A 14,312-nucleotide genomic window follows, 5' to 3' on the forward strand; every position below is an offset into this window, starting at 1 on the left:
CCAGAAAGCTAGCACCCAGGTGCAGCAGGTAATCAGGAAGGCTAAAGGCATGTTAATCTTTTATTTCAAGAGAGTTGGAGTCTAAGAGTAGGGAAGCTTTACTGCAATTGTACAAGGAGCGGTTAGACCACATCTGAAGTACTGAGCAGTTTTGATCTCCTTATTTAAGGAAAAATATTGATTTATTGGAGGCATTTCAGAGAAGGTTCATTAGGATGATCCCTTGTATGTAGGGATTGTATTACAAGGAAAGGTTAAACAGGTTTGGACTCTAGTCACTGGAGTTCAGAAGAATGAGAGGTGATCTCATTGAAACATATAGGATTCTTAAGTGGCTTGACAGGGTAAATGCTGAGAGAATGTTTCTTCTCATGGGAGAGTCTAAGACCAGAGAGCATAGTATCAGAATTAAGGGGTGCCCATTTAAGACCGATGAAGCAGAATTTCTTCTCTCTGAGGGTATTGAGTCTTTGGAACTCCTTGCCACAGAGGGCTTTAGGGCAGAGTCCCAGTGTATGTTTAAGGCTGACATTGATTCTTGATCAATAGGGGAATCGAAGGTTCCAGGGAAAGTGGACGTGAGGAATTTCGGATCAGCCATGATCCAATTGAATGGCAGAGCAGGCCTCTGGGGCTGAATGGCCTCCTCCTGTTCCTTCTACGTATGGAATTTTGAGACACACATGAATGAGGTCAAACATATTCACAAAAATAAACAAGAAAGATAATCCCAAACAGTTGATGTTAACTGTAATAATATTTTAATTGAAGATACAAGAGCGAGTTTCACTGGACTGAGAGATCCAGGCAAGTGCCCTGAAACTGATAGCATTTGAATTCAATTAATAAACCTGGAATTGAAAGCTAATCTCAGTAATGGTGAGAATAAAACTGTCATCAATTATTTTAAAACCCCACTGGGTTCACTTTAGGAAGGGAAATCTGCCATGCTTACCTGGCCTGACTCTAGGTCAGCAATGTGGTTGACTCATTTTGATCCTAATGTGTACAGACATCTGTTCTGAAAATGATCCATGTCTGAGAAGAAGGACTGAGCAGAAGGACTTGTGTGTTAATAACTAAACCCAATTTTCATTGATTCACTGTGGCTGACAGTTGGGGACGGGAGGACAAAAGGAATATTCTGCCACATCAGAAATAGTGGAGTAGACTTTATTTTTATTAATGGGGGAATTTGTCCAGGTTCAGGTTTCAGTACATAGATGAAGACTGGATGGGTAAGATTACTTGTTAACAACAGTATCTCTGAAATATTCAGCCCATTCATTCAAATGGATGTAAAATCATACAAGCTGTTAATCATATGCACTTACGATCACTTGATTTTTCACAGTGACCTAAGGTAATCCTTTACTTCCATGTGCCTTAACAGTGAAATCTACCATTTTATCTCTGAATTTTATATTTTAAAATATTAGGCAAAAGTGAATTATTTACTTTGTTGATGAAGAGATGAGGATCTAGAGGATTGGAAAATACACTTCACACACCACCTGAAAAAGATAAACTAAAAGGAATGCTTTTATTTCTAGGTTAGAAAAGAAGAACTCCATATTGTTAGCTGCTTTAAACAAAAGACCCAGAAAAAACGAGTCGAGAGGAAGGTATTGCACTCTCTTTTAATTGAAGCATATTGGCACATGAATATAGCTCCTCTCATGACAATGGTAGATCCCACAGCATTTACAGTTATACTTATGAAGTGTAGTCATTGTAATCTCATGTTTTCAGTCAAGTGCATTTTTAAATCATTGTGTCAAACCCACAAATACTTGCTTGTTGAACAGAATCCTGACATCATTTCTTTGCTTATATGGGGGTTTGCGTGATGGCAGAGGAAGGAAGTATATCCTTCTGCCTGAAGAAGGAACTTGCTAAAATGAATCAACAGTAAGAGATATTTTTGAGAATGCTTTTGCTAGAGTGTGATGGGGTGTTGTGGAAGGGTGAATAAACCAGGTTGAAGCAACTTAAGTTGGTGATTCCATCTTTATTGAAAGGACTAGGCTGTTTGTTGTGTGCCCCTATTTTTCAGTATTACCCCACAGCCTTTCCTACAGAGAACCTTCCTCATGCTGTGAGGAAGAAGAACTCTCCAACTTCTCTTTAGCAGCATCATTTCCAGCTTCTAGAAGCAGCAAACATTCTTAATTTTGAAACTGCCGAGAGCCCTGTAAACCACAATGCTTCTTGGGATTTTCACTGGACTGTTTAGCGGGGTTCCATCAGATTAATATAGGCATCAACAATTTCTTTAGTTTGTTCCTTGAGACGCAAGAAGCTGGGAACACATTATATCACCACCCCTCATAGAAGATGTGGTTCTTGGCTATGATGACTGTTTTGTTGGAATGTTGCACAATAAAAGCACCATCCCATTTTTCTGGATACCTAGCATTGATGAATTGATATTGCACATCATTGTGGGCATAAATGTGAGGGACACCTTTCCGACTAAAAGATATGATGGGTTATGGCATGTCACTTTAACATGTTCTGTCAATTGTTCTTTAAACCTTTGAGAACACTTCATGTCAATAGAACTGGAAAGCTTTCTATTTGAGCGTGCCTTCAACAGGAAGAATATGGATTATGAAAACTTTACTGTTGTATTTATGACTTTTTGATGAAATGGTAAAAAGCTGTCATGTGACAAAGGTCACACATCATGCCTGATAGGATGAAAAAGAAATTCCAAGCAGCGATGACCTTGATTATTGTTCCCATGGTAGAAGTAGGCTACAGATCTTTAGCTAGCTATTAATGTATTTTCAGAATTGTTCAGCTTTTGGCAGGAAGCAATGTCCTTTGAGGTACTACAGGTCAGAAAAAAACTAAATAAATATCTCCATAGTCCTACTTGCTATAAAGACTAACCCTGCCAGGGAGTTTTTCTAAAGCTATATTCTAAGAGTCCTATGAATAGAATTAAGTAAGAGCATCAGCAAAATTCCTGAGATATCAAGGTATAGAGCTGGATGAACACAGCAGGCCAAGCAGCATCAGAGGAGCAGGAAAGCTGACGTTTCGAGTCTGGATCCTGCTTCAGAAATGGGGGAGGGGAAGGGGATTCTGAAATAATAGAGAGAGAGGGGGAGGGGGATGGGGATGGAAGATAGATAAAGGAGCAGATAGGTGGAGAGGAGACGGACAGGTCAAGGAGGCGGGGATGGAACCTGTATAGGTGAGTGTAGGTGGGGAGTCAGGGTGGGGATAGGTCGGTCGAGGGAAGATGAACAGGTCAAGGAGGTGGGGTGAGGCTGGTAGGTAGGAGGTGGGGGTGGGGGTTGAGGTGGGAGGAGTGGATAGGTGGGAGAAAGGACAGACAGGCTAGGGAGGCGGGGAGGAGCTGGGCTGGTTTTGGAATGTGGTCGGGGTGGGGAGATTTTGAAGCTTGTGAATTTCACATTGATACTGTTGGGCTGCAGGGTTCCCAAGCGAAATATGAGGTGCTGTTCGTGCAACCTTCGGGTGGCATCATTGTGGCACTGGAGGAGGCCTGGCATGGACATGTCGTCCAAGGAGTGGGAGAGGGAGTTGAAATGGTTCGCGACTGGGAGGTGCAGTCGTTTGTCACGAACCAAGCGTAGGTGTTCTACAAAGCGGTCTCCAAGTCTCCGCTTGATTTCTCCGATGTAGAGGAGGCCACATTGGGAACATCGAATACAGTATACCATATTAGCAGATAACCAGGTGAACATCTGTTTGATGTGGAAGGTTTCCTTAGGGCCTGGGATGGGGGTGAGGGGGGAGGTGTTGGGGCAGGTGTAGAACTTCCTCCGGTTGCAGGGAAAAGTGCCGGGTGTGGTGGGGCTGGTGGGGAGTGCGGAGTGGACAAGGGAGTCATGGAGAGAGAGGTCCCTCCGGAAAGCAGATAAGGGTGGGGAGGGAAAAATATCTTTGGTGGTGGGGTCGGATTGCAGATAGCAGAAGTGTCGGAGGATGATGCGTTGGATCCGGAGGTTGGTGGGGTGGTACATGAGGACGAGGGGGATTCTGTTTTGGTTGTTATTGTGGGGAGGGGGTGTGAGGGATGAGTAGCGGGAAATGCGAGAGACACAGTCGAGGGCGTTTTCGACCACTGTGGAGGGGAAGTTGCGGTCCTTGAAAAACGAGGACATCTGGGATGTCGGGGAGTGGAATGCCTCATCTCGGAAGCAGATGCGGCCGAGGCGAAGGAATTGGAAATCGGGGATGGCATTTTTGCAGGAAGGTGGGTGAGAGGAGGTGTACTCTAGGCAGCTGTACGAGTCGGTGGGTTTGAAATGGATATCGGTTTCCAAGTGGTTGCCAGAGATGGAAACAGAGAGGTCCAGGAAGAAGAGAGAGGTATCGGAGATGGTCCAGGTGAACTTAAGATTGGGGTGGAAGGTGTTAGTAAAGTGGATTTCGTGCTCCTTTTGGGAGCACGAGGCGGCGCCGATACAGTCATCGATATAACGGAGGAAGAGGTGGGGGATAGGACCAGTGTAGGTAAGGAAGAGGAATTGTTCCACGTATCCTACAAAGAGGCAGGCATAGCTTGGGCCCATGCGGGTACCCATGGCCACCCCCTTTGTCTGTAGGAAGTGGGAGGAATTGAAGGAGAAGTTGTTAAGGGTGAGGACGAGTTCAGCTAAGCGGACAAGGGTGTCAGTGGAGGGGGACTGGTCGGGCCTACAGGACAAGAAGAAGCGGAGGGCCTTTAGACCATCTGCATGGGGAATGCAAGTATATAGGGACTGGACATCCATGGTGAAGATGTGGCCTCCTCTACATCGGGGAAACCAAGCTGAGGCTTGGAGACCGCTTTGTGGAACACCTACTCTCGGTCCGCGACAAACGACTGCACCTCCCAGTTGCAAACCACTTCAACTCCCCCTCCCACTCCTTGGACGACATGTCCATCCTGGGCTTCCTGCAGTGCCACAACAATGCCACCTGCAGGTTGAAGGAACAGCACCTCATATTTTGCTTGGGAACCCTGCAGCCCAACGGTATCAATGTGGACTTCACAAGCTTCAAAATCTCCCCACCCCCGACCGCATTCCAAAACCAGCCCAGCTCGTCCCTGCCTCCCTAACCTGTCCGTCCTTTCTCCCGCCTATCCATTCCTCCCACCTCCTACCTACCAGTCTCATCCCGCCTCCTTGACCTGTCCGTCTTCCCTGGACTGACCTATCCCCACCCTACCTCCCCACCTACACTCACCTTTACTGGCTCCATCCCCACCTCCTTGACCTGTCTGTCTCCTCTCCACCTATCTGCTCCTTTATCCATCTTCCATCCGCTTCTCCCTCCCTCTATTTATTTCAGAATCCCCTTCCCCTCCCCCATTTCTGAATAACACACCTTGTTATCTCAGATTCTCTAGCATCGGCAGTTCCTACTATCTCTGATAGCAAAATTCCTATGCTTGCTAAGTATGAAAGAGATTGACTTACCAGCAAATTTACACAAAGCTTCTGACAGCAGTATAGTTGCCTTAATCTGGTATTTCCTCTGTAATGCATTCCTGTAGCTTCTACTACCACTATAGTGAACATTTGTAGCTGGTTTCAGATGGACTTTGGTGGGAATGGTTCATGAAAGTTAACCACATCCTCTTAATGCTATTTACGTTGGATGGATAAGTCTCTTGGCTGCTCTTGGAATAGTCTGTCGATTTTTGTTCAGAACATAATTCAAGTGTAGTCTTTTCTGTTTGATAAGCTAGCCTCTAAGGACCCATTTTACTTTTTTTTTATCATCCTAAATCTGCAGTAAAACAGACAAAGTATAACCTAAAATCCGAGCCTTGGCATAGTGGTAGCCCTCTCAGCTAAACGTCAAGAGTTTGGCTACCACTCTAGGACTTGCGCACTTTATCTTAGCTCAGTGCATTATTAAGGAATTGCCGCACTTGCAGAGGTGCCATCTTTCAGACAACATATTAATTGGAAGATCAATCTGTTTTTTGAGGTGGACATAAGATATCCCATTATACCATTCGAAGAAGAGCTGGAGAATATCTACTGGTGTCCTAATCAGTATTTATCCTGAAATAAACCCAGTTTAAAAAATGAGATCTCCAGACCTTTTGCCTCATTGCTGTTTGCAGGATCTTGTTTTGTCCATGTTGGCTGCCACATTGGAAAGGAAGAGCTTGCATTTATATATTGCCTTTTTGATCCAAGGATGTCCCAAAGGTCATTTACCATTAATTAAAATGCACTTCTGACATGTAGTCACTATTACATTGTCAGAGGCAAAATGGAGATGACACTTAAGGGGTAATTTATTATCAGTTAAACAGTTGGGGCTTGTTCAGAACAAGCAGACTGGGATTTTAATAATTAAACAGATACTGTGGATATTTTATTGAAGCATTGAAGTTCAAGCTGCTCATTACTGTTGTGCAACATCAGGAACTACAGTAGAGGGTTATATGCCCATATGAAGCATATTTTAAATTTTATTTCATTTCTTCCCCAGCAGGAATCTCACTCTAATTGGTTGGTTACTTAATTTCAACTTAATTTCTGGTAATGTGACTGGGTAGAAATCGGGCCAAATGCAAGCCTCATTGATGCATGGTTGATCTCGTGTGGTAAAGAGATGTGGATCATTGTAGTCATAAATGTGTGTATTAAGGCGTAATTGTGGAACTACGGTGGATAAATAAGACTTAAGATACTGATTGTGCATGATCTATTTGAATGGTGAAACAGGCTCAAAGGACTGAGTCGCCCACTCCTGTTCCTCTCTAGGTCTAAGATTGGTTCCAAACCTTGCTGTCATTATTAAAATATTCCCCTCTACCAAAAACAGTTCTCCGGATTCCACAAGTGGCAGCAGTAATGCAAGTGGAAGGGCTTGTCATTCTAAGACAGAACAGAACCACCATGATGACCCTGAGCCTTGCTATGCAAAAGGTAACCCTTTTTTTTATTTATTTTTCATGCTTTGTATTAATATAAGAATAGTTGCCAAATTCTGGCGTCAGCTATATGGACAGGAATTACTTTCTCCAGTCCTGTCTCACACACAGCATCAGTTTGAATGTGAGTCGTGCTGCATAAAGTATCCTGGGGCTCTTTCCATACTTCTGCCTTAAGATCTGCCTTCAGATCACCTAGGATCAATGGTATGCTTCCCTGCGGGTGCATCTATCAACTTCCAATTGACCATCAATCACTAGAAGTAAAACAATGCCATTGTCACAGATACTCAGTTTCATTAGTGTATTGTTGAAAAAGTAACATGCTTTTCACAGCAACTTACATCTGTAGGGCATCTTTAAGCTAAAGAAGTGTTCTAAGGTGCTTCACAGGAATATTATAAAACGAATTATGACACCGAGCCACAAAAGGAAATATTGAGAGATGTCCAAAACACTGGGCTCAGAGAATTAGTTTTTAAGAGGAAAGCAAGATAGAGAGATTTAAGGAGGATATTCCAGAGTTTAGATCCTAAGTAATTAAAGGCTCGAACATAAGATGTAGGAGCAAAAGTAGAGTCATTCAACCCTGTTCCTTTGATGCTGCCTGGCTTGCTGTGTTCCTCCAGCTCCACACTTTGTTATCTCTGCCTCTAGCATCTGCAGTTCTTGCTTTCTCATTCAATCCATTGAGTCTTTTCTGCCATTCAGTGAGATCATGGCTGATCTGATAATCTGCAATTCCACTTTCCTGCTATTTTCATATAACCCTAGATTAATAGACTGATTTTCAATCAATCTCAGCCTTGAATACACTTAATGACCCACCTTCAAAAGCCCTCTGAAGTAAAGAATTTCAAACAAAAAATGAAATTGCTGGAGAAACTCAGCAGATCTGTCAGCATCAGTGGAGAGAAAGGAGACTCAATGTTTCATGCCTGATGACCCGCCTTCATCAGAATTTCACAGATTCATTACCCTCTGAGAAAAGAATTTCCTCCTCAATGGTGGAGCAATTAAAATTGGAGAAGTCTGAGGGACCAGAATTAGAAAAGCACAGATGTTTTGGAGGGTTACGAGGCTGGAGGAAATTACAAAGATAGGGAGTGGCAAGGCCATGGAGGGATTCGAAAATGAAGATGAAATGTTTCGATCAAGATGCTGTTTGACTAGGAGCCAATACAAGTGGGTCAGCACAGGACTTGCTGTGAGTAAAGACAAAGAAGGCCAGCAAAGGTTTGAATGACCTCAAGTTTACAGAGAGCGAAATGTAGGTGATGAGCCAGGAGCAATGTTTCGTCTAATTTTCGTTCTAACTGCGCAGCCCTGTGAGGTCCGTGTGCAGCAGTGACTTCCAGAACCAGCGCTGATTGCCATGCATGGAACTTTGGAGCAGAACACAGTTTAGAGAGAATGTTAGCTAAAAGTGCATTGAAATAGTTGAGCATAGAGGCAACAAAACCCTGATTGAGGGTTTCAGCAGTAGTGGGGCTGAGACAGGGACAAAAACAGGCAATGTTACAGAGACAGAAATGAGTGGACTTAGCGATGGCATGAATATGAGGTCAGAAGCTCATCTTGGGTCACATATGACACCAAGGTTGCAAACTGTCTGTCTTGATCTCAGGCTGTTGCTGGGGAGTGGGATAGAATGTATAGTTAGGGAACTGAGCAGGGATCTGCTCATGTGGTACTGAATGTTGGATAAGCAGTCTGATGGTTTAGCAACAGTGGAAGAATCAAGAGAGGTGGTGCTAAGGTTGAGCTGAGTGTCGTCAGTGTACACGTGGAAACTAACATCATATGGAGGAATGGTGGGGCAGGACCGGGGTAAGAGGGTTGGTTTGAGAGTCGTTCCGCAAGTGGAGAGTTTTGAAGGAGGTGAGAGTGGGTTGTCAGGGTATTGTGGAGGGTGAGAGAGATGGGAAAGGGGGTGACCTCAGCTGTGGAACTTTTCTTTCCCAAGTTCCTTTCCTCCATCCCTAAACACGTTAGCATTGAGCAGGTTTTCATAACCCTGATTGGTTCACCTTGCAGTGCCCCTGATTGGCCGTTTGCAATCAAGGCACTCCAGTTGGTGGATTGAAAGGATTTGCTGCCTGCCCAGACACCCATACTGATCCTTGGTGTCATCACAAGGCAAGCCTCCCCAGCATCGGGGAATGACTGAAGGAGTGGTTAAGTATTAGGTAAACACAACTCCTTAGCTTGGCCCTGCTCCCCATTCCCTTCCCTAATGACCAGGACTTGGAGCCTAATCTGGTTCTCTTTAGCTCTGTTCTTAAATAAAAATTGCATTAGCTTGGTATTTGCCTGCTTAAGTTATGCATGGCACAGCATGCAGTGATATTTGTAGTATATTCCATCTGGAATGTCTTGCATGATTCCAACCCAGAACAAGGCAAGCAACAGAACCTCCTCTTCTTGGATCTTTTTGTGCACTCCATGATGTCCCTGATGGAAGAATGGGCTGCATTGTATCTTTACTTGGCCTTGGTCAGGAGGTTGTGTAATGGAGTTACCAGCTATAGTAATAAACGTTAGCCCTTGTCTCCTATTAAACTTCCTTTGTAGGGCATTCAGCCCTTTAAGTGAAGTAGGACATGAGAGTTCTCAAGGTTACAGGCACCATTGTAAAAGTAACGATACATGGTGTAGGTTTCTAGGACGTAGTACAGACAACTTGTACATTGATGGACTGGAGTAATTTTCTGTTCATGAAGTCAGCCAGATTATGATATGACCCTTCAAATCTGATATGTAAATTTGTACCATGCCCTGCGCCTGGGAGAAGTCAGCTCTATTGGCAAAGTCTACTGCCTGGGCTGCAGGATTGACTTTGTAACTAGGAAGCAAGATGAAGTGGTGAGACTGGTCACAAACTTGCATCAGTAACAGCCTTGATACATTTATGGGTTAAGAGATCCTACAAAGGGACCTAGTGGTTCCTGCAAAGCAGCCAGTTGCATAAAATATTCATACAGCTGTCACTGTGATGGCTTCAGGTTGCTAGTCCCGCCCGAGCAGTTGGTATGGTTCTGTGATAGTGACCAAGGACATCCTGTGTCTGTGCTGACACTGTACCTAAGCCATCTGGAGACAATCGCACAGAGAATGATAGATTCTGGGCCTCATGTATCTTCTTTCCATCCTGGGGGCACTTTCAGCTGGGACTTCATGTGTAGCTGTATGGCATATGCCAGAGGTTGCAGCTGGTCCTGAGCTCCCTGCTGCATCCTCCGTTTTTTAGTGCCTTCGTTGTGCTGCAGTAACAGCGACGATAACCCCTGATGTGGCTGGATCTGCACAGGACCACTGAAACAGACAGTCGCATTAAAGAAAGCACAGCTGTCATCTGAACAGCTACTGGGATAGGATTGTCAACCATCCCTTCAAGTTTCAATTCCTGCTCTAGTAGATGACACAGTACTGTGATGGTGGGACATCCTTAGTCTAGAGACAATGCACCACTTTCATCTGGAGGCTATTACATCAAGGATAGTAGACTTTTGGCCTCCTGTTGCTCCTCTGCATCCTGAGGGGACCTTCAGCTGTGATTTCTTCATGTGAATGAAGGCTGTCCCACAGTTGCTGGAAATTGCTGCTGGTCCTGGCCTGTTAATGCTTTTGTTTCTTCTCCATTTCTTTCTGCTTTCATAGTACCACTGCTACAGAGACAAAACCCTTGCTGTAGCTATTGATCGTGGTTCCAATGAATCCATTTGGGAAATTTTCAAAGCAGAACAGTTTTTAGAAATATAAATGATCAGTATTCACATCAAGCACAAAAATAACATCTCCAAACAATGGGGCACACAGGAAATCAGCCCCGTGACCTTGTGATTGTCTTTGTGAGTTATGTGATCATTTTAACGGCCTCTGTGATTACTTCTGCTTCACAGAGATGACCATGATCAATCTATAATGATCAATTACAAGGTCATGATTGCTTCTGACCAGAATTTATAGATATTTTCTAATCAACCTGTTCAGAGATGTTATGTCACACTGCTGGAGCAGTTGGAACTTGAACCTGGGCCTCCTAGCTGTGCCACAAGACACAGTTGATCATCCTACATGTGAATTGAATACAATGATTACAGATGACTTTGACCTTGATGATGTGTCTGATTGATGCAATGAGAGGCCTCTCATTGCTCACTGGTAGAGTCCACATGTTCAGACAGAGAGGGAAAAGAAAATTACTCCTGTTCACCCCCAGGTGGGATTGCAGCCATTTATTTCACTTCCGTTCTGCATTTACAATTCAAATGAGAATGGAAGGCCAGACAAAGTGAGTTTGCAGGCTCAGCTGGTACTCAAAGGGACACCCACCACCAGCCCTTTATGTTTCTTTCATCCTTGCTCTCCCTGTGAACCCCTCAGTTCTGAGCTTCTGCGCAATCCCATCCTCCTCTTTGTTTTACATTGTCATCTGCCAACATGACCCCCTAAGCCCAGCTACAGATATGGTGGCTGGCATGGCTTATGATGCCTCCACCCCACCCCCCGTGAACCCTGGGTGGTGATGACCATCAATAATCAAAATGTTAGTCTGAAATCTGGTAAGGATAGTGCGTTTCCAATGCCATTCGCCGTGGATGGTGGCATGCAGGCTGTCACTACGTATGGAGTGTACTTTGAGACTTTGCAGTCTGCTGACCAAGAGGGAGGCTCAGAGGAAGAAGCAGCAATTTGGAGTTGTCAGGTACCCACTCTGACTTTCATGTCAGGAACTCTCACTGTCTAGTTTCTCTCTGCCAAGTAGAACAACAAAATGCATATAAATGAGGCAGATTGGGTATTACTGAGACATCAACGTATGCTGACAGGACTCTTGCAATTTCCTAGCCATCACTATCTTGTCATTCAAATATTGGATGGAAAATCTGACATTTTTCTCATATCAAGAGTTTTCTGATGTCACCATGTATTTCCCAGCTGAGTCATCATTGCCCCTATTGCTCGGGGGCTGTGAAATTTCAGCCCATGTTCCAGGTTTTAATTCCCGACAATAGACATGGGATGTTTTGTGAATAGAAAACCATCAAACCAGCTACAATCTGATCCCCATGCAAGTTTAACCTCTGGCCTTAACTACATAGTTTTTGTTAAACTCATCCTGAGAACCATGAACAGTGTACCATTCTATCAATGGTGGATCGATATTGAGTATTAGAAGCTAGAATTCACATTGAATTCTATTTACATCATTAAAAGTAAAGGCCAAGATTTCCAAAAGTCGGTATTTTTCATGGTTAGTTGTTTGGGTTTGTGAGGATCATGCTGTATATTAATTGGAATCTAAATGCCAAGGAATTGAACTTAAAAGCATTATGGGATGATACTAGGTCGGCAATTCAGAATCGTGTTGAGCAGTATTCTGAGGTAGGCTCCCAAGGTAGCACTGAGATAAGTCCATATTTGTAAGAACACTGGAGATGGACCCTTTTTGGAAGATTGTTTCTGGGTTGTTGATTTTGGTGGGGGCGAGATCTTGGGGCATCAGGTAAAATATTCTCAAGGGTATGGAGGTTGAGGTGGGTATTGAAGGTAGTTATGTAATCAGGAGCATACTGGGAATGCAGTCATATAGTTGCAAGATCAAAGAATGGCAGAGAGGAGAGAAATCTTGGAGAACACAAGGACTTAAAAGGTTGTTTTGTGGGACTGAATATTGTTGGAAGTTTGCAATATTGATGAAAATAAAAGGAGACAGGCAGAATGTCAAATCTTGTAAGGGTCCAGGAGCTCAGACCTTTTGGTGATGCCTTATCTGATACCAATGTGGCACACATTTCCCGATGTCTGATTACATTTGCTGTAACAGAACTAACTTGCAATGGGATAATAAAGTTGAAAAAGCATGTATCAGTTCAAACCTTTTACTTCTGCAGCTTCACCTGGAGTTTGGCTCCCAATAACTTTCCCACCCGCAGATGTTGTTGGCTCTCAACTTCTGTCCATGTGTGTGCCTGCTCATGCCTTTCGTCCCCAGCTGGTTGGTATTGTTCTTGCAACAGATGAACATTGCTTGCTGCGCTTTTAAAATTATTTAATATTTTTTTCAGGTACTCTGCAACATTTAAAAGTAGGTAACAAACGCAATCAGAAACCAGAAGCAGATAAATTAGAATCTAAGGAATATATCAGCAGCCGATATCAAATTGGCAGCAGTTCTCAACCAGACATTTATTCGGTTTGCAACAAGAAAGATGAGCGATGCTTAGAAACTGAAACAGTTGGCACGGCTTCAGAGATATCCCAGGTTGGCACTTCTTGCCTTCATAGAAAGCTAACTTTTTGTATACTAAAAGCTGATGTTCTCGTTTACTTCTGTTAATAATCTGCAGGAGAAAAAAGGTAGATGGCATAATGCTGTGGCCTTGCTTTGAAAGAATGTATACTGGTCACCAATTATACTCTACATTTTACAGGAGATGGGTGGGGCTGTTGTGGAGTTGGTTAGTGAGTGCTGAACCTAACAAAGGGAGTGACATGGATGCCCTGCTGATCCAATGTCTGAGTTCATTCCAGAATTCTAATAATGTGCACAAATTGTCCCCTACCTACTTAGTCCATTTCCCTAACCAGAACCAAAGCTGGTATCACACTCAGTCACCAACTTTTTACAGAATGAAACCGAAAAAGGTCTTTTTCACTCTTTCTGTAATGAGTAAGTTAGACAAAGGAGAGCCAGTGGATGTGATTTATTTGAATTTCCAGAGGTCTGACAAGTGCTGGACAGGGGGCTACTAAATAAGAGCCCATGGTGTTAGGGGCAAGATACTAGCATGGAAAGAGGATTGGCTGACTGGCAGAAGGCAGAGAGTAGGGCTACAGGCGTCTTTTTTAGGGTGGCAGCTGGAGTACCACAGCATTCAATGTCGGGAGCACAACTACTCATGATATACTTTTAAGGATCTGGGTGAAGGAACTGTGGGCATTGTTTCTAGCTTTGCAAATGACACAAAGATCGGTGGAGGGACAGGTAGTGTGGCGGCTGCAGAAGGACCTGGAGGTGCTGGGTAAGTGCGGAAAGAAGTGACAGATGGAATACAATGTGACAAATTGTGAGGTTATACATTTTGGTAGCAAGAACAGAGGGGTATGCTATTTCTAAACTGAGAAAGGCTTTGGAAATCTGAAGCGCAAAGGGACCTGGGAGTACTAGTTCAGGATTCTCATAAAGTTAACGGGTAGGTTCAGTTGGCGATTAGGAAAGCAAGTGCATTCATTTCAAGAGGGTTAGAAAATAAAAGCAGAGATGTACTGCTGAGGCTGTATAAGGCTCTGGTCAGACTGTATTTCGAATATTGTGGGCAGTTTTGGCCTCTGTATAAGGAATGATGTGCTGGTGTTGAAGGGCGTCTAGAGGAGGTTTACAAGAATG

General features: G+C 43.8%; 1 protein-coding gene across 1 annotated transcript in view; it reads left to right on the top strand.

Annotated features, from left to right (window-relative positions):
• Positions 1-14,312, top strand: part of LOC109932063 (cancer-associated gene 1 protein homolog) — a 100,314-nt gene that overhangs the window by 50,710 nt on the left and 35,292 nt on the right. The window contains exons 14-15 of the mRNA XM_048595442.1: positions 1,554-1,625; positions 6,811-6,914. Coding sequence (XP_048451399.1) covers positions 1,554-1,625; positions 6,811-6,914 — 176 coding nt within the window. The remainder of the gene's footprint in view (positions 1-1,553; positions 1,626-6,810; positions 6,915-14,312) is intronic.

Source organism: Rhincodon typus, chromosome 4 (assembly GCF_021869965.1).
Source record: "Rhincodon typus isolate 14 chromosome 4, sRhiTyp1.1, whole genome shotgun sequence".
NCBI classification, from domain to species: domain Eukaryota; kingdom Metazoa; phylum Chordata; class Chondrichthyes; order Orectolobiformes; family Rhincodontidae; genus Rhincodon; species Rhincodon typus.